Genomic DNA, 21,483 nt, shown 5'->3' with positions numbered 1-21,483 from the left:
CATATAGCATAGCTGGTCTTATAACAACTATAGAACTTCCCTTTTAATTTTAAGGGTATTTTACAATCACACAACATGCTCAAAGTACTTCTCCCTTTTACCCAACCTGCTTTAATTCTATGCATTACATCTTTTTCAATTCTCCTTCAGCTTGCATAATAGATTCAATATATTGAAGTGTACTAGTGTTATTGATTTCTTGACCATCAAATTTAACCTTTTGTCCAATATTCCTCCTAATATGACTGAATTACATTTCATACATTTTGTCTCATTTCTACTTATCCTAAAACCTCTAGATTATAAAGCTTCTCTCCATAATTCTTACTTAAATTCTACTCCACCCTTAATCTCATCAATTAAGACAATATCATCTACAAACAACCTAAACCATGAAACCTCATTTGGGATACTCCTCGTAAGTTCAGCCTTCACTAGAGCAAAAAGCAAAAGGCTCAAAGCAGATCCTTGTTGTACACCTAATGTGACTAGAAATCCCCTAGCCTCGCCACCTACACTCCTAACACTAGTCATTACTCCATCATACATATCCTTAATGACATCGATATACCTACAACATATGCCATTTTTTTTTCTTAAACCCACCATAGAACTTCCCTAGGTACCTTCTCATACGCTATCTCTAAGTCAATAAAAACCATATGCAAGTCTCTCTTCTTTTCCTCAAATTTTCTATTAATCTTCTTAAAAGATATATAGCTTCTATACGAGATCTCCTAAGCATAAAACTAAATTGATTTTCTGAGACCCTTATTTCGAACCTTAGTTTTTGTTCAATTATCCTTTACCATAGTTTCATAATATGACTCAAAAGTTTAATTCCACAACAGTTATTACAATTTTGAATATCTCCTTTATTTTTGTACAAAGGCATTAAAGTGATTTTCCTCTATTCATTTTGACATTTTCTTAGTTTTTATAGTTGTATTAAAAAAATTAATTAAACATATAATTGTGTTATAATCTAGGCATTTGCTGTATTTACAAACTTCAATTGGGGTGTTATCCAGTCCTATAGTTTTTCCATTTTTCATCTTTTTTAATGCAAACTTGACTTCATTAACTCTAATTTTACAAATAGATCTCATATTTTTAGCCTTTTTCCTCATTTTTCAATTCTAAATTTAAGCCTTCTACAGTTCTACTTGATTTTCATTAAATAGTTTATTAAAGTAACTTTGTCATCTTTCTTTTATGTCTTCTTCCTTAACCAAGGCAATATCACCCTCACATTTTATACATTTTACAATACATTTTAATTTAATTATTATTAATCAACATCCAACGAGGGTGCATCAATTGCCGCCCCTTCCCCCCAGCACACTAAAAAAACTATTTGGAAAAAAGGACTCAAATTTGGAAATGTTGGAGGATCAAAAACAGGATGCGGCGATCTTGGGCTTTTACTAGCGAGTGCTTGAGGAATGCAAGAAACCCTGTTTCTCTAGTATTACAAGAGAAAGAAAAGATTTGAATTGAGAATTGGCATCAATAAACACATCAGCAGTGACAAACTCAATAATGGGAATGCTTTGAAGACTTGGTTTTCTTCAAGCACATGCAATTCCTTGCTTGTTGCATCCATCTTCGTATTGAGTGACTTTGACATGATCAATATTGCAACAATCTTCTTCTTTGGTCCATTGGTACAGCAAGTTCCAGATAATCTTCTTATCATTATAGTGAAAAAGCATGTATTCTCTTGCTTAGTACAAGAAGTTCCAAGCATCTTTACAGTTTTATATGGAATTTGGATGGAAAGGAATTCTGGTACTTTGCTTTGGGATACGATTCAGTACTTGTCGGTTTAAAGAGGTTCCTTTCTCCAATCTTCAGAGGTTGGAAAGCGATTTTATTTTGACGGTTTTCTAGTCTATCTTGGTTTCTTCTTTTCATAGAAGGATCTTTTCACCCTACTTGCACATTCTTTCCTCTTCAATGAGTATATCTTCTTTTTCTATCAAAAACAAAAATAATGAATCTTGTCCTAACAAAGAAATATTTAACTTTTTCCCCATAAAAAAATATGCATTATGTTCCAGTCATGATCCCAAGTTGCTGCAAAAAAAACAAACATCTCCATAAAGCAACTGCATCTTTGCTTTTACCCATGGTTTTAGAAACTGGAGCAGACCGGATAGTCCAATCCAGTTCGACTGGAACCGGCCACCTGTCTGGTCCGCTCAGATGGTCCAATCCAGTTCGTCTGGAACCAGCCCCCTGTCCTGTCCGGGTGAAGCAGCAAATCCATAAATGAAGCAACCTGGTACAGAGCCGGTTGACAGAGTCCAAACCGGTCTGACTCAGGTTCACTGCTAGGTCAAACCGGTCTGATTTTTTTAATTTAAAATATATATTTCTAATTTTTTCTGTTAGAAGAGTAAAAAGTTAAAGGACCAAAGTGTAATGCAGTATATGAAAAAAAAATAACACGCGCGCGTGCACACCTTAAGGGCTTGAAAGTCTTGAATGATGAATCAAACTACTACTCCATTCCTCCCACTCCCTTTCTGGCACAGTGCCTACTTCTCCAGCACAGTTTTTTTTTTTCTTAATCCAAAAATATTCATTGCTCCTTCCCACAGCATTTTCTGATCATCTTGTAGGATGGGCCTTTTTTACATACAAAAACGATAGGGTAGAGAGAGAGAGAGAGAGAGAGAGAGAGAGCCAAATTGGAAAGGGACGGAGGGAGGGAGGGAGGGAGGGAAGAAAGGATGGAAACATGGGAAAGGGGGGAGCCAGGAAGGAGCTCTTGTGCATGGGAGATAGGAAAATTTCCTTGGATAAAGACTCACCTACCTTAATGAGCATTTAATGGGTTACAAATTCTTTAAAATTTTTAGTTGTTATATTGACTTGTAAAAGAGAGAATATTCCTTCTTTTAAGGCAATGAATTTGATTTTCCTTTTTAAAAACAATGAATTTCGTTTTTCTCAAGATTCGTTTAATTTGAAATATTAAATATAATAATTAACGATAAATAATAAATTTATATTATAAATTTATTATGCAGAATTATTACATTTTTAAAAGTCCTATATTAGTTATATACATTCATGTTTTAATAATTAATATAAATATCTATAATTAGTTTTACTTTTACATACATATATATAAAATTATATACATATGACATCATGCTGATGTCACCAGCTCAAACACCAAGTTGACCCACCGGTCCTACCAACCCAGTGACTTTGGCTAGTCAGTTAATAGTCCTGTTTTCAAAACCATGCTTTTACCAAAACCAGAAAAGGAAGAGATTTGATTAGAAACATAAGAATTTACAAAGGGGAGAATGAGGTATCTCCCATCAAAATTCTGGAAAATTCAGAGAAAAGAAACTAAAGCACAAAAAAAGCTTATTCTACATCTTCCAAGCAAAATCACAGTGCAAAAACAGATGAGAATTTTTTTCTGAATAATCAAAACTTGAAGGTCTCCTACTCTGCAACATATTGATGGTGTTAACTCTATTAAGAACAACCAACCAAATAAAAGCCTTAAATTTTTTAGGGAACTTCGGCCTTCCAAATTATTTAATGAAGCAGAAAAGAAGAACTAATGCTAGACCAAAAATCAAAGAAAGATTTAGAAGAATGGCCTGCAAAGAGTCTAAGGACCATGCTCACGTGGGATCTTCTCTCTAAATTCACTTGCTCAATAGAACGAGAAGCCTAGCTCAACCTAATACCCCAAACACTACTTACTTCTAATTAAATCCCATTTTTTTCTTGATTCAAGTGCTAGCTTTCTTCTTCTGTCATAGACAGATCTTGGCCTACTGGTAACAGCCTCTAGGAGGACCCTTGGGTGGAGCTTTCCTGATCCACTAACTGACTTCAGAGGATAGCAAGAACTCAGAGCCTTCATGGCCGCGACCAGTAGTTAATGCTTAAAGAGCATCTCTATCTCACGAATTGGATTTGAACCAATATCGATGCTACTTGCCTTGTTAGTAGATTGTGAGTGGGTCTGTCATCCTCCTCATTATAGTCCTCCTAAAATCAATTGCTTTTGCAATCCTAGATTGCACCTACATTCACACGTCTAATCTAAACCATTACATCATCCTATTCCTTCCTCCCTACCACATGGTACCAAAGCTCCTAAGGTTGTCCAACCTTCCTCTCAGTGCTCAGCATCTCCCTCCCTTCACTTGTAACACTACCTTGCCTACTCTACTAAAAAACCCATCCCCCAAGCACCTAGGTTACAAAACACATTCACTTATAACATTGTCATGGTTATAAAATTATAACAGAAAAATCCATAAAAAATCAAAAAGAATCTGAAGGCAGGCTCAATATTCTAACTTTTTAAAGACAGCAAGTAAAAATGGAATTCTACCTGTCCACCTTCAATATAGCAAAGGAATCTTGATTTTAACATATTTGATCCATATGTGGCATACCAAATGTCAACCTTGGAAAGTTCGGATCTCCAGGGGATGTGAATAGTGGCCACTTGATCTGCAATAAATTTGGAAGCATGAGCAAAATAAAATAACAGAATCTTTCAGCCAGACATTTCATGACCTCATGTTACTTATTTACCGTGATTATTTTCAACAACTTTCATATCTAAAAGGGGTTTTATAAGATCTTGAACAGCCTCCTCCACATGTGCTGATACAGTACTCTGACTTTTATCACTCTCACTTTCAGAATCAGAGCTTGATATGTACTGAAAGTCAAGATAATTGTGTTAGCAGGCAGTTGCAGAGAAAGAATAAAATTTTCTAAAATTTGTTACACACGTAAAAGAATGAATAGTATAATCTTTTAAAATTAAGAAAAATATTCCTACAAGGAATTAAATTTCATCAAAACTACGTAAATTAAAAAATAAGTTTATAACTTAATATTTTTTATAGAAACTCATTAATTGACTGCTAAGTAAACCAAAAAAAAAAAATAGCAGTTATAAAATTTTTAGCCAACATCTTGACATACATAAATATTTAGTTATTGATACATGCAGGACTCCTAAGCATGCAATACAAAGATTTCATATTGTACCTAAAAAAATATATACAATTCTCATACAAAAATTAAATTCAATCTTACCAATAAAAAAGGTTAAATTTTAATTCTCATACCTTGTAAATTTCACATGCAGCATACATGTATCTTATGAATTAAATAGATACAATATCTCTATAAAAAAAATATAAATATGAATTAAAAAGATACAATAGTTCCCTAAAAAATACAAACAAAATAAGACATTTTGCCAAAACACATCTTTGAGACAATAATGTACCTTCAAATTTTCAAAATAACTTACAAATGCATGTCACATTTATGTCTACACGTATCTTTCAAAACATTGTATCTAGATACATATTCTAATAGTTTACTATATTTATATCGTTACGTATTGTTACACAATAAATTAATAATAATTTCATTTGGCTTTTTTCAGTTTGATAAAAATTATCTCATACGATATCTTCATCTATACCATATAACATTTTTTAAAAATTTTAATTTGAAGAAAAAAGTGACCTAGTAGTAAACAGCAGCAACACCAAAAACAACAAGGCATCAATCCCTATAAGGTGGAGTAATAATATCATATCAAAATTGGAATAATTATAACAAAAATTTATCAACCTGTTTTAACATGTATAAATATTAACACTGAATAAAATATTTATATATTTAAAAAAATTAAAAATTCCTTCAAAATCTATATAAACATATATTTGATTTTTCAAATATTTAATTTTCAAAAAATATAAATTTAGTATTTATCATAAGAATTATATTCAGTTATTGCAAACTTATGCAGTATCAGCACTTTTTTTTAAATACCATCATAGCCACGTTCTTGTCATATTTGTAACACCTAGTAGTAAACAGCAGCAACACCAAAAACAATAACCAAGCGTCAATCCCTATAAGGAGGAGTAATAATATCATATCAAAATTGGAATAATTAAAACAAAATTTATCAACTTGTTTTAACATGTATAAGTATTAACACTGAATAAAATATTTATATCTTTAAAAAAAATTAAAAATTCCTTCATAATCTATATAAACATATATTTGATCTTTCAAATATTTAATTTTCAAAAAATATAAATTTAGTATTTATCATAAGAATCATATTCAGTTATTGCAAAATTATGTAGTATCAGCACTATTTTTAATACCATCATGTCAACGTTCTTGTCATTTTTGTAACACCTACGCTCTTTGGGTACTTTTCCTACTTGCATCCTGCCATTTATTGAGTGTGACAATTCTGAAAATGTATTTTTAAAGTTCAACACTTCTCCATGCTTTTCAGGGCATGTTCCTTAAACACTCCACTGGCACTTGTTTTTAAAATGTTTAGATGTATAATTTGTCATCATAATGTGACTTTATTTCATTTATTCATAAAACATGATAATCTCATTTATCCTCCTACTAATCTACGAAGCTCTAGAAGCAACACAAGATTTGTTGATCCTTATTGTCCAAACAATGTCCCCCTTGAGTTCTTTCTATAAACTTTATTCCATAAGGACTCTAGGGTTTGATAAATATTGACATTATCTTCGGGTGCATTGAACTTTAACATTATTTTTAACTTTTTACCAATAAAGTCCACATAAAATGCAGACAGTGTACAACTAATAGAAAGCGATGAATGTATAGTTGTAATGCTTATTTGCACGACCTCTAGCAAGAGATCCTGAGGGTTGCCCAAATGAAACTTGTTGCATAATATAACTGTCATCAGGAATTTAATAATATTTGGTCAAAGATTAGAAGAATATATAAAGCCAAAGGCAACACCTGAACTGGAGTAGCCAAAGGTAACGCCTTAACTGGAGTAACTTTACTGCTAGTTAACTTCTTTGGTAGCTCATCTGCAAGAGTTGGCCAAAATGCACTTAATTCCTGGCGGACCTGAAAAATGAATGCTAATGAGTAAGTAGAACAGCCAAAAAAAATTAAAAGTAAAATAAGGAAATTATTTATGCTTCGGTACTGCAAAATAGAACTGTAAGACGAGAAGAGGCAATTAACCCAACTCAAAAGATGATATAGAACTCAAACGATGATGCAGAAGTTATATTACCATTTGTATTACACGCCAAGTGGACTCAAATGGGCAGGTCTCTGAAGTACCAATAATAGGCTTGTCTTCCAGTAAAACTTCAACACAGGCAAGCACTGAGTTTGCCAAGGACTCAAGATTGTATCCTCCTTCTAAAGCCATGATAATCTTCCCATTTGCAAAATCCATCAACTGAAAACAAATTCAAAGGGACAATTACAAAAACCAGCTGATTGTTCTTCTAAATGTCACCTCATATAGAATTATACAGTGCAACATAATGGAAACTGAATAGGGCAAACAATAGGTATGATATGCAGCGAAAGACAAGTCAAGATGTGAATGAAAAATTACAGTGACACGTCCAACATTTTGTAGCATAATAATGTGTCGGAAAGTTTCAAATCTGTTTAGTCAACTTTCCTATTTTTTCTAAGCGAATCTTGGCTGTAAATGTGTGAATATCCCAGAATATTTAGTTTCCTTAAAATTTAGCATCTTTGGTTCTTTCCTTCTATTCTTCTGGAGTACATCTATTTATACAGACCTGTACCTATGTTACGATTAATGAGAATTATTTCCACAAGAAGCTATCTCATTCTAGATGGTATCAAAGCAAGGTCCAGCTCTTGGCCTTGTGTAAACCTTCATTTCCCTTGGCGGCTCCAATCTGACCCTAATCTCTATCGGGTTTTCTTCCTCGTTCAAGTCTACCCTAATCTCTTCCGTTGCTGTAGCCATGGCTGAAACTTCAAACAAAGCTAAACCCAAAACCAAACCTGAAACCAGACCTACCCTTTCTGAACCTTACTCTGTCAAAATTACCAATATACGATTGAATGAGGCCAATTTCCTACGGTGCTCACAATCTGTCAAGATGTAAATTCGTGGAAGAGGGAAGATAGGGTACTTGATTGGTGAAGCTAAGAAGCCCAAGAAGACAGACCCATCTTACGCTATATGGGATGCTGAAAATTCCATGGTGATGGCATGGCTCGTTGTCACGAGCTAAGCTTGTTCAGGGCATTATGCTTGCCTGTGACCGCTTATCTCGTGTGCTTGGGATGGGTATCTCGTGTGCTTGGGATGGGTTTCCATCATGTAAATACTAGTGTAGGATTATTTTTTGCTAGTAGAGTCTTTGTAAGCCAAATATGGCAGTATGACTCCTCGGTCACTTTGATGTTTCCTAGTGTCAGGATGATAATTACATAAAAACCTCTTTAGGGGAGGGTGAGTGTTCATCAGTCATTGTAAAACTCATTAGCAATTGTCAACGTGCTTAGCCTACTTGCCTCCCTCGCTAAGTACAACATGTCAACGGAGGATTTGTTAATGAATTACGTTTGCTTCAATGTTTACTGCTTGATTGCCACGACTTTCATGAATTGATTACTATTTCCGCTGCTACTTGATTGAATGTTAATGAAAGTGCTTCGTGGATGAATGTTGGTAAACGATAGGCTGGCTAGTTAAGCAAGAGTGCTTTAGCTAGCGCCGCACGGCCCCTTCACAACGGTGTGAAAATAGTCGGACCGTGACATTTGGTATCAGAGCCAAGTCAGTGACACTTGGTGAGAGCCCAAGGTTGAGTTGCTACGTGAATTCGATTGCCTTCGTTGTTGGATTTGGGAAGCTTTGGTAAGTGACCATGGTACCAAACAATGCTGAGAGGATCAGCGTGCTGGAAGCACAGGTTGAGGAAACAACCAACACTATGGCCGCGGAGGTGGCCCAGATGAGAGAACTTGTTGATGAAGTGATGGGATTACAAAAACATCAAGCAGGTTTGATAGGCGACATGTCAGAGGACTTTCGCCACACAGTTGAAACTTTGCAAGCCCAGATGGCAGATCTGGATGCAAAGATGAATGTGATGGTTCTTGCTATGGGGAACTCCAACACTCCGGGAGTTAGCAAAACCAAGATGCCAGAACCCAGGACGTATGGGGGTGCCCGAGATGCCAAGGAGTTAGAGAACTTCTTGTTTGATGTGGAGCAGTACTTTCGCGTTGTAAGGATGGCCTCAGAATAGGCAAAGGTGGATACTGCGACCATGTACTTGGTTGGTGATGCCAAACTGTGGTGGCGTACCAAGTACAGAGAAATTGAAAATGGAAACTGTGTAATTGATAGTTGGGCAGACTTGAGGAGAGAGCTCAAGGCCCAATTCTTTCCTGAAAATGTTGAGTATAATGTAAGGAGAAAACTGAGAGATCTCAAGCATACGGGGTCAATCAGCGAATATGTGAAACAATTTTCTGCTTTAATGTTGGATATTCGGGATATGTCGGAGAAGGACAAGTTGTTCTATTTTCTAGAGGGGATGAAACCGTGGGCAAGAACTGAACTTCATAGGCAAAGGGTTCAAGACTTGTCAACTGCACAAGTGGCTGCAGAGCACTTGATTGACTACGCTGGTGATGATACCGCTTCGTCCAAACGGTTTGGCGGAGAGGGAAACAATGGAAAGTCTTTCAAGAATGGCAAACCCAAGAGTGGGGGAGCCGACTTTAAATCATCAACCTCACAGGAAGCTTCGTCGTCTCAAGAGTTCAACACACCCAATGGAAAGGGGAAGAGTAAAATTGAGTGTTTCTTGTGTCGAGGTCCTCATAGAGTTTTTGAGTGCCCTCACAAAGCATCACTTAATGCCTTTCAGGCTTCTATTGTAGAACAGGCAGTGGAAGACGATGGAGAAGAGGATGATGCCCCGAGGGTGGGTTCAGTGCGATTGGTGAACGCATTGGAAAAAAGACAAAAACACCGAAAGTTACACGAGCAAAAGGGTTAATGTTTGTGGACTTGAGGATAAATGGGAAGAGTACTAGCGCTATGGTGGATACGGGAGCTACTCATAATTTTGTTTCGTGGGTGGAAGCATGGAGACTTAACTTATCCTTAAAGAAGGATACAGGACGCATGAAAGCAGTTAACTCTGTAGCCCAGCCTACTCTGGGAGTAGCCAAGCAAGTGACTATAAAGCTTGGACAGTGGGAAGATCATGCGAATTTCACAGCCGTGCCATTGGATGACTATCCAGTCATTCTAGGAATGGAGTTCCTAATGGGGACGAGGGCAGTGCTGATGCCTTCGGATGGTTCCCTGTGTCTGATGGGAGATCACTCGTGCATGGTGCAAGTCGTTGCAACGAAAGGAGACAACGGAAAGTCCCTTTCAACCATACAGCTCAATGAAGGATTGGGTCAAGGTGAGCAAACACGTCTAGCCACGGTGGTGGTAGACAAAGAAGTAGGCCAAGAGCTGGAGCCTACGACCATCCAAGCGGTGTTGGATGAGGATAAGGAGGTGTTGCCGGATAAGCTGCCTCAAAATTTGCCTTCATGACGGACCGTGGTGCAAGAGATCGAGTTATTATCAGGAGTGAAACCACCTGCTAAAGGGCCATGTTGGATTGCGCCTCTTGAGATAGTGGAGTTAGGGAAACAGCTTGATGAAGTGGAAGCGGGATGTGTTCGCCCTTCCAAAACGCCATTGGGAGCATCGGTGTCGCTTCAGAGGAAACATGAAGAGCATCTACGGAAGGTGTTCGACAAGCTGAGGGGAAACAGTCTGGATTTGAAGAAGGAGAATTTCTCTTTCGCTCGGTGGAGCAACAAATTCCTTGGTCAAGTCGTTGAACAAGGTCGTATCTGGAGGGGTATGGAGAAGGCAAGGATGATTCAAGAATGGAAGATCCCCACGACAGTGAAGGAGTTGCGTTCCTTTCTTGGCCTTACTAGATACTACAGGAAGTTCGTTGAGGGGTATTCGCGAAGAATGACTCCAAGGACAGGACTACTGGGGAGGTATTATTGGCTGCACACGCGGGATGATGTGGTTGATTATACCAAAACTTGTCTCACTTGCCAACAAGACAAGGGGGAGCGGAAGAAGTATGGTACTTTCATGGCCACACCAAAGTACTGTTCGGCAGAGGGGATGACACAATTGTTCCTTGTGACTAGTGTGAGATATTGGGGTTTTCCCCAAGTTATTATTTGTGACCAAGATTTAATATTCACTGACAACTTCTTAATAGAGTTTTTTAGGATATTCAGGTCACACCTTGACATCTCTTCGAGTTATCATTGACAGACAAACGAACAGATGAAGAGATTCATAGAGCTGCTAGATGAGTACTTGTGCCATTTTGTCAATGACAACCAGAACAATGGCGTGCAACTACTTGTGGCTCCGTTCTGTGGCAACGCTCAAAGGCGCTCAACAACCAACAAGAGCCCTTTTGAGCTTGTTACAGGCCAGCTGCCGCTGTTACCTCACACAGTGAGCGAGCCGTACAGACGAAAGAGTCCTAGGGCGTACATCTTCACCAGTGAAGGGAGACAAAATGCAAAGTTTGCCCAAGCCTATCTCGAGAAAGCTTCTAAGCAGATGAAGAAGTGGGCAGATCAGGAGAGAAGACCGCAATTTCATGTCGGCTGCCTCCAGCCATTCAACGCCAACACCAACAACCTGAGCAGAAATTAGTCAAACAGCGTAGAGTTGAAGACAATGCAACCTGACAGACATGATGTTGAAGAGATCCTTGCAGACAGAAAGTTCATATCCTCAAGGAAGAAGCGGCAGAAGTTCGTAGTGAAGTGGAAGTGCCTTGATGACAAAGAAATCAGCTGGATTTCTGCGGAAGATATTCAACCAATCGTAGACAAATTTGAAGTGTACCTACCGCCAAAAGTCTACGAGGACGTCGACCGCATATGTGGGGGAGAATGTCACAAGCTAAGCTTGTTCAGGGCATTATGCTTGCTTGTGACCGCTTATCTCGTGTGCTTGGGATGGGTTTCCATCATGTAAATACTAGTGTAGGATTATTTTCTGCTAGTAGAATCTTTGTAAGCCAAATATGGCAGTATGACTCCTCGATCACTTTGATGTTTCCTAGTGCCAGGATGATAATTACCTAAAAACCTCTTTAGGGGAGGGTGAGTGTTCATTAGTCATTGTAAAACTCACTAGCAATTGTCAACGTGCTTAGCCTACTTGCCTCCCTCGCTAAGTACAACATGTCAACGGAGGATTTGTTAATGAATTACGTTTACTTCAATGTTTACTGCTTGGTTGCCACGACTTTCATGAATTGATTACTATTTCCGCTGCTATCTAATTGAATTTTAATGAAAGTGCTTCGTGGATGAATGTTGGTAAACGATAGGCTGGCTAGTTAAGCAAGAGTGCTTTAGCTAGCGCCGCACGGCCCCTTCACAACGGTGTGAAAATAGTCGGACTGTGACACTCGTGAAGCCATGGATGAAGAGATTAGTACTAATTACACGAGCTATTTTACTGCAAAGGAACTCTGGGACAATGTGAGTCAGATGTACTCTAACCTTGGGAATTACTCTCAGATTTATGAACTGCAGTAGAAGATCAGCAATACTTATCAAGGAGACGGCAGTGTAACAAGGTATTTTAATGTTCTTAAGGGCCTATGGCAAGATCTAGATTTATTCAATGATTATGAATGGAAAAATCCTGCTGATTGAAATCACAATAAGAAGATGGTTGAGAATGCAAGAATTTTTAAATTCTTGGCTGGACTTAATGATGAGTTTGATGAAGTAAGTGGAGTAATCCTAGGGAGACAGCCTCTAGCTCCACTCGGGGAAGTATTTTATGAAGTACGGCGAGAAGATTGTCGAAGGAGTGTGATGATGAAGAAAAAGGAGGATGAGACTCTGGAAAATTCTGCTCTACTTGCTGCCAATAATCCTGCGCCTCATGCTGCTAGTAACACAGATTTGGCTACTACCAATATTTCCGCACAGCGGCCTTACTCTAATCAAAGGAGGTTGGAAGATAAGCTTTGAATATGGTGTGACTATTGCAATAAGCCACACCACACTCGAGAAAATTGCTAGAAACTCCATGGAAAGCCAACAAACTGGAAGAGCAACAAATCTAAACCCTCTGGCAGCAATCATGCAGTCGCTAAAGCCAATGAAGCTAGTTTCCTAAGTGCTGAGCAGGTGGATTATCTTCTTCAACAACTGAAATCTACTTCTGCCTCTGGTCTTCCTACTGGTTCATTGGCCCAAACAGGTGATAACTCTAGTGCCTACCATTGTTGCTTAAATCTTGCACCATGGATTATTGATTCTGGTGCATCTGACCACATGACCAGTACCTCACCATTGTTTCAATCTTATTCTCCTTGTTTTGGTAATAAAAAGATTAGAATTGCAGATGGCAGTTTTCCATCCATTGTTGGAACAGGTTCTGTCCAAATCTCTGAAAAATAGAACTCAAACATGTCCTTCACGTCCCTAAACTTGCTTGTAACCTGCTGTCAATTAGTAATCTCTCACGGGATTCAAATTGTTGTGTCATTTTCTTTGATTCCCATTGTGAATTTCAGGATCAACTCTCGAGGAGGATGATTGGCAGTGCTAGGATGATTGATGGACTATATTACTTCGATGAGACTTTATTCAACAATAAACAAGCTCAAGGTTTGAGTAGTAGTACTAGTTCTGTTTCTGTACGTGAACAAATAATGCTTTGGCATCTTAGACGAGAACATCCTAGTTTTCTCTATTTAAAACATTTGTTTCCTAGCTTATTTAAAAAACTGGATTGCAATTCTCTTCATTTTGATGTTTGCCACATATCCAAAAGTCACCGAAGCACCTATCAATCAAAAGCTTATCATTCTTCCAAACCTTTTTATTTAATTCATAGTGATGTTTGGGGTCCCTCAAAAATCACTACTACTTCTGACAAGAAATGGTCTGTTACGTTTATTGACGATCATACACATTTGTGTTGGGTGTACTTATTGAGTGACAAATCTAAGGTTGAAAATTTTTTTCAAGATTTTTATAATATGGTTGAAACCCAGTTCCAAACGAAAATCAGTATACTTAGAACTGATAATGGTACTGAATATTTTAACAAATGTTTACGAACGTTTCTTTCAACAAAAGGTATTCAACACCAATCTACTTGTCGTGACACCCCACAACAAAATGGCATTTAGGTTGCACGGGCCCTAATGTTTTCAATGCAAGTTCCTAAATATCTATGGGGTGATGCTATTTTAACTGCATCTTATCTTATTAATAGGATGCCTACTCGAGTGCTAAAATACATCACTCACTTACATTACCTAAAAAAATTGTTTCCTACATGTCGGATAACATCAGACCTGCCACTAAAAGTGTTTGGATGCACTGTTTTTGTTCATACGCCTGCCAATCTTTGATCCAAGCTTGATCCTATGGCAGAAAAATGTGTTTTCCTTGGATATGCTCCTAATAAAAAAGGGTACAAATGTTTTAACCCTCTAACCTAAAAAATGCATATCAGTATGGATGTTGTTTTTATTGAAAAACAGCCCCTTTTTGGCCATAACTATCTTCAAGGGGAGAAAAAGGAAACTAAAGATGAGTTCCAACAAACCTCTAAGCCTCTCTCAAATGTTTTCCGTGACATTGACATCCACTCTTTAAAGGGTCGGGAAACTGATACTTTAACTGGCGAAAATAATGGAAATCCTAGTCTACCTATACAAGACATACCTGATTCACAAATAGGGAGAAGTACTATCAAATATTCCAACATTTGAGCTTCATGTTTATACCAAAAGAAGAAATCATCAGAATAATAGGGCTCTTTCTTCAAATCCAGAGCAAGGCCAATCATCATCACCTACACAAGTTGGTCCTCCTTCACATACTCCAGGTACTTTTTTTTCTTCAGATCCTTGTTTTGATAATTCTTCTGATCTTAACCTGGCCATTGTCCTTAGGAAAGGAGTTAGAACCCGTACCACACATCCTATTTCCAACCATCTATCCTATCATAGACTCTCCGATTCTCATAAGGCCTTTACTTCAAATTTTTATCATTTGTTTATTCCAAGAACCATTCAGGAACCGCTAGATCACCTGGAATGGAGAATGGCCGTGTGATACCCTATGGAAGAAAGGCTTAAAGAGGATTAGATGTTACTAACCATATCAACAAGGTGTACCTTTCTTTTCGGGAACCTTCCCATAAAAACCCCACGGTTAAGGGTGCTTGGCTTGGAGTAATCTTGGAATGGGTGACCTTCTAAGAAGTTTTCTCAGGAAGTGAGTGAGTGGGGACAAAATGCAATGAAAATGACATGTGTTGATATGTGGGGCCAGTCCTTAGTCCGATAAGACCCGCCCTCCTATTTGAAATGAGGAATAGCTTCCCAAGAGGGGGGGTGAATTGGATTCTTTTTAATATTTTAATGATTTATAGACTTTTAATTTTAACAATCCAGAAAACAAGATATATATGAATGATAACCACACTTAAGAATATTGAAATTTAAATTTACAAGTCAATCAATGAAATCATGATGATTCAATCACTCAATCAAAATGTAAAAGCTTTTGTTGATTTCCCTATAAACTCTTAGCATATACTTTACTCGATCAAGATTTCCGCAGATTAATCAACATATTCCCTTCTTGGGTTTCCGCAAACGATTAATCAAAACGTACTTTCTAAATATCAAGTACTTTTTGTTTCTTTCTCAATTTAAAACCTGCAACCCGCACATATAAATCATATAACAATAGCAAGTAAGGAATGTAAAGTAAATCAGAGAGAAAGAGAAGAGAGTTTTTACGAGGTTTGGCTTCAACACAGCCTACGTCCTCGCCTTTGGCAAAAACACCAAAGGATTCCACTATACCAGTTCCGTTACCTGGTGGAACAATACCAATTTACAACACACTCCTTCAATTAGGCTAGAGCCCGCCTCTCCAAATAATAATCCCTTATTTGGCTCAACGATTCAACAACTCTAAATCGCTTTAGAAAGATAATAAGGAAATTTGTGTACAAAGGAGAACTCTCACAATAAGGTAATTGAGTACAATGATCAGCTCACTTTATACCTCAAAGTATTTCAAATATAAGAAATTTCAAGCTCAATACTTAGTGTAATTTACTCAATATTTTTTTCAAAGAAAATGAGAGATTCTGATTGTTGGAAAACTTTGCTTCAAAGCATAAATCAATTTCAGATCAGAGGTTTAATCTTGAAAGAGTTATAGATCCTTTGAAAGCAGAATTTTGAATACTTGAAGATCGGTCGATCTAAAACCATTGAGAACTTACTTTGATCTATAAACCTTTGAATATTTTTGAATCATAAATTTTGTTGAAAATCACTTGATCTGGAAACTTTAGAGAATCTTCTCAACTTCAAAACTCTTTTGAATATCTCATCAATGTTATTTTCAAATTTTGAGATTAAGACTATTTATAGAGGCTTTAAAAATCATCCATTACTCTCAAAGATTTCTAAAATTCATTTCCAAATATTTTGAAATAAATGTATTCAAAAACGTGTTTCAAAAAATCTTTTCGTTGAGAAATTTATTACCAACGTTCGAGTGGCAGTCGCCTGTCACACAGCAACACTCAACACAGAATGCAGGCAATGGCCTACCAAAACCAAGGCAGTCGCCTGGTTTGTTCACACAGGCGTCTATCAGTTTAGGCAGTTGCCTTTCTAGCTACTGACTTTTAAAACGACCTTTTTTTTAATTTAGCAGTCGCCTGCATTATCATGGCAGTCGCCTGACCCTTCAAAAAAAAATTCTTTTTCTGCAACCCTTTCTTTTTATTAATTTGAAAATAATTCTTTAGGGTATATGTATGAAAACATATTTTTGACTTCCTATGAGCTTCAAATCACTTTATACTTGAGATTTACTTTGAAGTACTTACATTTTTAAAATATCCTTAAAAGTATAATTCGTGTAGTCTTCGAACTTGATCTTCCATCATCTTTGTAGTTGCAATCTTTCCTTTGATCTTTTCAATATCACTTTGTTCTTCAGGCTCTTTGTAATCCATGAACTTTCTTATGTACTTAAGCTCCATTATTTTCTTGAAAACTTTTACTTGAAACATATTAAACATATCATTTGATTTGTTATCATTAAAATAAAAATTGTAAGCCTTATTAAGCCAACACTATTGTCTGACCCGGGTGAAGGAGGAGAGACGTAGTGCTTCTTGGCAGATCCAGGTTGGGGCGTTTCAGGCTGTTCAAGAAGAGATGGATGCACTAATTGCTAACGGAACTTGGGAAATTGGTGACCTACCGGAGGGGAAGAAGACTGTTGGCTGTAAATGGGTGTTTACAATAAAATTCAAGGCTGATGGGAGTAAAAAAAGGTACAAAGCAAGACTTGTGGCGAAAGGGTTCACTCAAACATATGGAATTGACTACAAGGAAACATTTGCTCCTGTAGCTAAGATGAACTCAATCTGTGTTTTGCTCTCTCTAGCAGCTCACTCTAACTGGCCCTTATATCAAGTAGATGTGAAGAATGCCTTCTTAAATGGAGACTTAGAGGAGGAAGACTTTATGGATCTACCACCAAGATTTGAAGGGAAAGGTGGCAAAGGCAAGGTGTGTAGATTGAGGAAATCAATGCATGGACTCAAACAATCTCCTAGAGCTTGGTTTGAACGCTTTGTGAAGGTAGTATAGAGTCATGGCTACAACCAAGGTCAGGTCAATCATACCATGTTCTATAGACACACGAGTGAAGGTAAAATGGCTATCATTATTGTCTATGTGTATGATATAATTTTGACAAGTGATGATAGCAATGAGTTAGAGAGGTTAAAGAAGATCCTTGCTCAGGAATTTGAGATCAAAGACTTACAAAACTTAAAAGTATTTTCTTGGTATGGAATTTGCAAGGTCAAAGAAAGGAATTTTTGTTTCCCAACGCAAGTATGTGCTTGATTTACTTGGAGAAATAGGTCTTCTAGGATGCAAAGCAGCAAAAACACATATAGAGCCGAACATAAAACTCCAGCCAGCTAAGGCTGAAGAAGTGATCAATAAAGAGCAATACCAAAGATTGGTAGGGAAACTCCTTCATCTCTCTCATACACGTTCTGACATAGCCTTCGCAACAAGCATGGTAAGTCAATTTATGCAATCACCAAGACTCGAGCATTTTGATGTTGTGTACAAGATTCTAAGATACCTAAAAGGGACTCCAGGTAAAGGTTTATTATCTGGAGGACATGGGAATTTACACGTTGAAGTATACACTGATGCAGATTGGGCTGGAAGTACCACTGATAGAAGATCAACTTCTGGCTATTGCACCTTTGTTGGAGGAAACCTAGTAACATGGCGCAGCAAGAAACAAAATGTGGTGGCAAGGAGCAGTGCAGAGGCAGAATTTAGGGCTTTTGCTCATGGAATTTGTGAAACACTATCGATCAAAAGGTTGCCGGAAGAATTAAAGATTACTAATTCACTACCAATGAAACTGTATTGTGACAATAAAGCTGCAATAGCTATCGCTCACAATCTAGTTCTTCATGATAGAACTAAACATGCGGAGGTAGACAAGCATTTTATCAAAGAGAAAATGGATGAGGGAGTAATCTGTCTGCCATATATCTCAACAACTGAGCAAGTAGCAGAAATATTGACAAAGGGACTGCCGAAGAAACAGTTTGAAAACTTCATTAGCAAGCTGGCCATGGAAGATATCTTCAAGCCAGCTTGAGGGGGAGTGTTGGAAAGTTTCAAATCTGTATAGTCAACTTTCCTATTTTTCCTAAGAGAATCTCGGCTGTAAATGTGTGAATATCCTAGAATATTTAGTTTCCTTAGAAGTTAGCATCTTTGATTCTTTCCTTCTTGGTTCTTTCCTTCTATTTTTCTGCTGTACATCTATTTATACAGATAATTATACACATCCAGTTCTTCATGATAGAATTAAACATATGAAGGTAGACAAGCATTTTATCAAGGAAAAAATAGATGAGGGAGTAATCTGTCTGCCATATATCTCGACAACTGAGCAAGTTGCACACATACTGACAAAGGGACTGCTGAAGAAACAGTTTGAAATCTTCATTAGCAAGCTGACCATGGAAGATATCTTCAAGCCAGCTTGAGGGGGAGTATTGGAAAGTTTCAAATCTGTTTAGTCAACTTTCCTATTTTTTCTAAGCAAATCTCAGCTGAAAATGTGTGAATATCCTAGAATATTTAGTTTCCTTAGACGTTAGCATCTTTGGTTCTTTCCTTCTTGGTTCTTTCCTTCTATTCTTCTGCTGTACATCTATTTATACAGACTTGTACCTATGTTACGATTAATGAGAATTATTTCCACAAGAAGCTATCTCATTCTAGATAATTCAACAAAATTTCAGTGCATGATTATCGGAGCTACAGTGAAGATTAAACACCAACCTTTTTTAACATAAGCGAATATCCATATGGTGTAACACGACAACCCCCTAGAGGATCACCAACAGCTGCTCCAATGATTAAAAGAAATTCCAAATGCTAAATTAATATAGATTCTGAAACAATTATCACAAGCATTCACATATATTTGAGAATCTAGGGCTTCGTGTAGTGAAAAATGAACAGAAGGATTTACCATTTTAAACATACAAACAGAAAAATTGTACCAATCAAGAACTATGCGATGGACCATAAAATAAATTTATAAAGCAAAAAGAGTTAAGAAAATTGACAGCAATTATAAATAAAATAAATCCAACATTTACAAGCCAAAGTTACAACGTAATGTGAGGAAAAACAGCTAAAACTTGCTACTATCATAAAACAAGCCACTGCACACGTACACCAAGTTTCAATGTTAAGACCATTGGGAGTTGCGGCAATATTAGGCTACGTGCTCTCCTTAATGCTCCTAGAAGACACCTAATCTCACTTTTTAGTCAAAGTAATGTTTTAAAAGGCATTCGTAAAGCGCACCTCAAGGCGCGCCTTGAGGCGTTTCGGGCTTAAAACACCCTAAGGCGTAAGTGGAAAGGCAAAAAGCCCAAAATGCATTCAGCTCATGGGAGAAGGTATACGCCTCAGGGGGAAAAACTCGTCTTTTACACCTCGAATTGAAAGGCGTACGCATTTCAGGGTAGCCTGATTTAAAACATAAATATAAATAAATAAATAAAAGTACCCAGAAGGCCAGAACCTATCGTTTGAATCTAAAGTCTAAAACCCCTTTCCTCCCACTCTCAACAAAGCTTCTTCCTCCTCTCGCGACGAAGCTTCTTCTCCTATCTCAACGATTCCTTCGACGATTCCTCCAATGATGATTCCTCTCTCAAGAAAGCTTCTTCTCCTCTCTTGATGAAGCTTCTTCTCCCACTCCAACGACTCGACGACTACCTTCAACGATTCATCCAAGCTTCTTGTCCATCTCCGACGACTCCACAATTGCATCCAACGATTCCTCAAAGCTTCTGGTCTCTGTCCGACGAGTCGAGGGTCCCTTCCAAGCTTTGATCTACCTCTGACGACTCCTTTGAGCCTCTCGTCTCTCTACAGCAACCCTCTACAACCTCTCTGCTTCTAGATATCATCTCAGTCTGAGGTCTTTGTTTCAAATTTCAATTTTCAGTTTTAAGTTCTTGCTGCAGCTGTTGATTGTTCCTATTCAATAAAGAAAAACATGTCTGAAGGTGATTCAAAGGGGCAAAAAAAAAATTTTGTTCGGAAATACAAAAAAGAAGTTGATGAAGAAAAATATTTTAGATGCAAATTTTTTTATCAAACTTGCAGTGGGATTATCACAAGATTTAAACATCATTTGGAAGGTACAAGGAAGGGAATAAAACCTTGCCCAAAAGCTCCTCAAAACGTGAGAGATGAGTGCAAGATTGCTCTTAAAAAATTCCAAGATGAGAAGGGTAAAAGAAATGAACTTCTTGAAAAGATTGGGATGAGTCCAGGAGGAGGGACTCAGAGTGCTATGTCTCCATTAGTTGGAGATATTGAGCAGCCGAATAGTGGAACTAGCCTTAATCCTAGGGCTAGAGGTCCAATGGATAAGTTTTCATTTTCACAGATCAAACAATCCACTCTAAACACAAAATGGAAGAAGGAAGAGAGAAATGAAGTGTGTAGGAAAGTTGGCCGATGTGTGTTCAACAATGTTCTACCATTTAACTTGATGGATGACATATAATGGCGTGTTATGGTGGATGGTATTGCAAATTACGAGCCAAGTTTCAAGCCTCCATCTATGCAATAGATAAGGACGTTGATCCTTAAAGATGAAGTGAAAGACATTGATGGCATGTTGAAAGACTACAAAAAAGCTTGGAATGAATATGGATGTTCTATCATGGTTGATGAATGGACTAATGGGTGTTCAAGGGTCTTGATTAATTTCCTTGTGAATAGTCCTGCTGGCGCATGATTTTTAAAATCCATTGATGTTTCTGATTCTATAAAAAATGGTGATTTGATGTTTAAGTATATGGATGGTTGAGGAAGTTGGTGGGGAGAATGATGTGCAGGTGATAACTAATAATGTGAAGAATATGATAAATGGTGGAAAAAAGCTTATGGAAAAGAGCAAGAAACTCTATTG

General features: G+C 37.4%; 1 protein-coding gene across 1 annotated transcript in view; it reads right to left on the bottom strand.

The window, feature by feature from the left end:
• LOC131145522 (histone deacetylase 5-like) overlaps positions 1 to 21,483 on the bottom strand; it is a 101,306-nt gene that overhangs the window by 28,999 nt on the left and 50,824 nt on the right. The window contains exons 6-10 of the mRNA XM_058094662.1: positions 19,326 to 19,390; positions 7,106 to 7,276; positions 6,820 to 6,933; positions 4,582 to 4,711; positions 4,376 to 4,497 (exon numbers count right to left, since the gene is read on the bottom strand). Of these exons, the coding sequence (XP_057950645.1) occupies positions 4,376 to 4,497; positions 4,582 to 4,711; positions 6,820 to 6,933; positions 7,106 to 7,276; positions 19,326 to 19,390 (602 nt within the window). The remainder of the gene's footprint in view (positions 1 to 4,375; positions 4,498 to 4,581; positions 4,712 to 6,819; positions 6,934 to 7,105; positions 7,277 to 19,325; positions 19,391 to 21,483) is intronic.

This window comes from Malania oleifera, chromosome 13 (genome assembly GCF_029873635.1).
Source record: "Malania oleifera isolate guangnan ecotype guangnan chromosome 13, ASM2987363v1, whole genome shotgun sequence".
NCBI lineage: Eukaryota > Viridiplantae > Streptophyta > Magnoliopsida > Santalales > Ximeniaceae > Malania > Malania oleifera.
The sequence above is the reverse complement of the archived record's forward strand: the minus strand, read 5'-3'. Positions and strand labels throughout refer to the sequence as shown.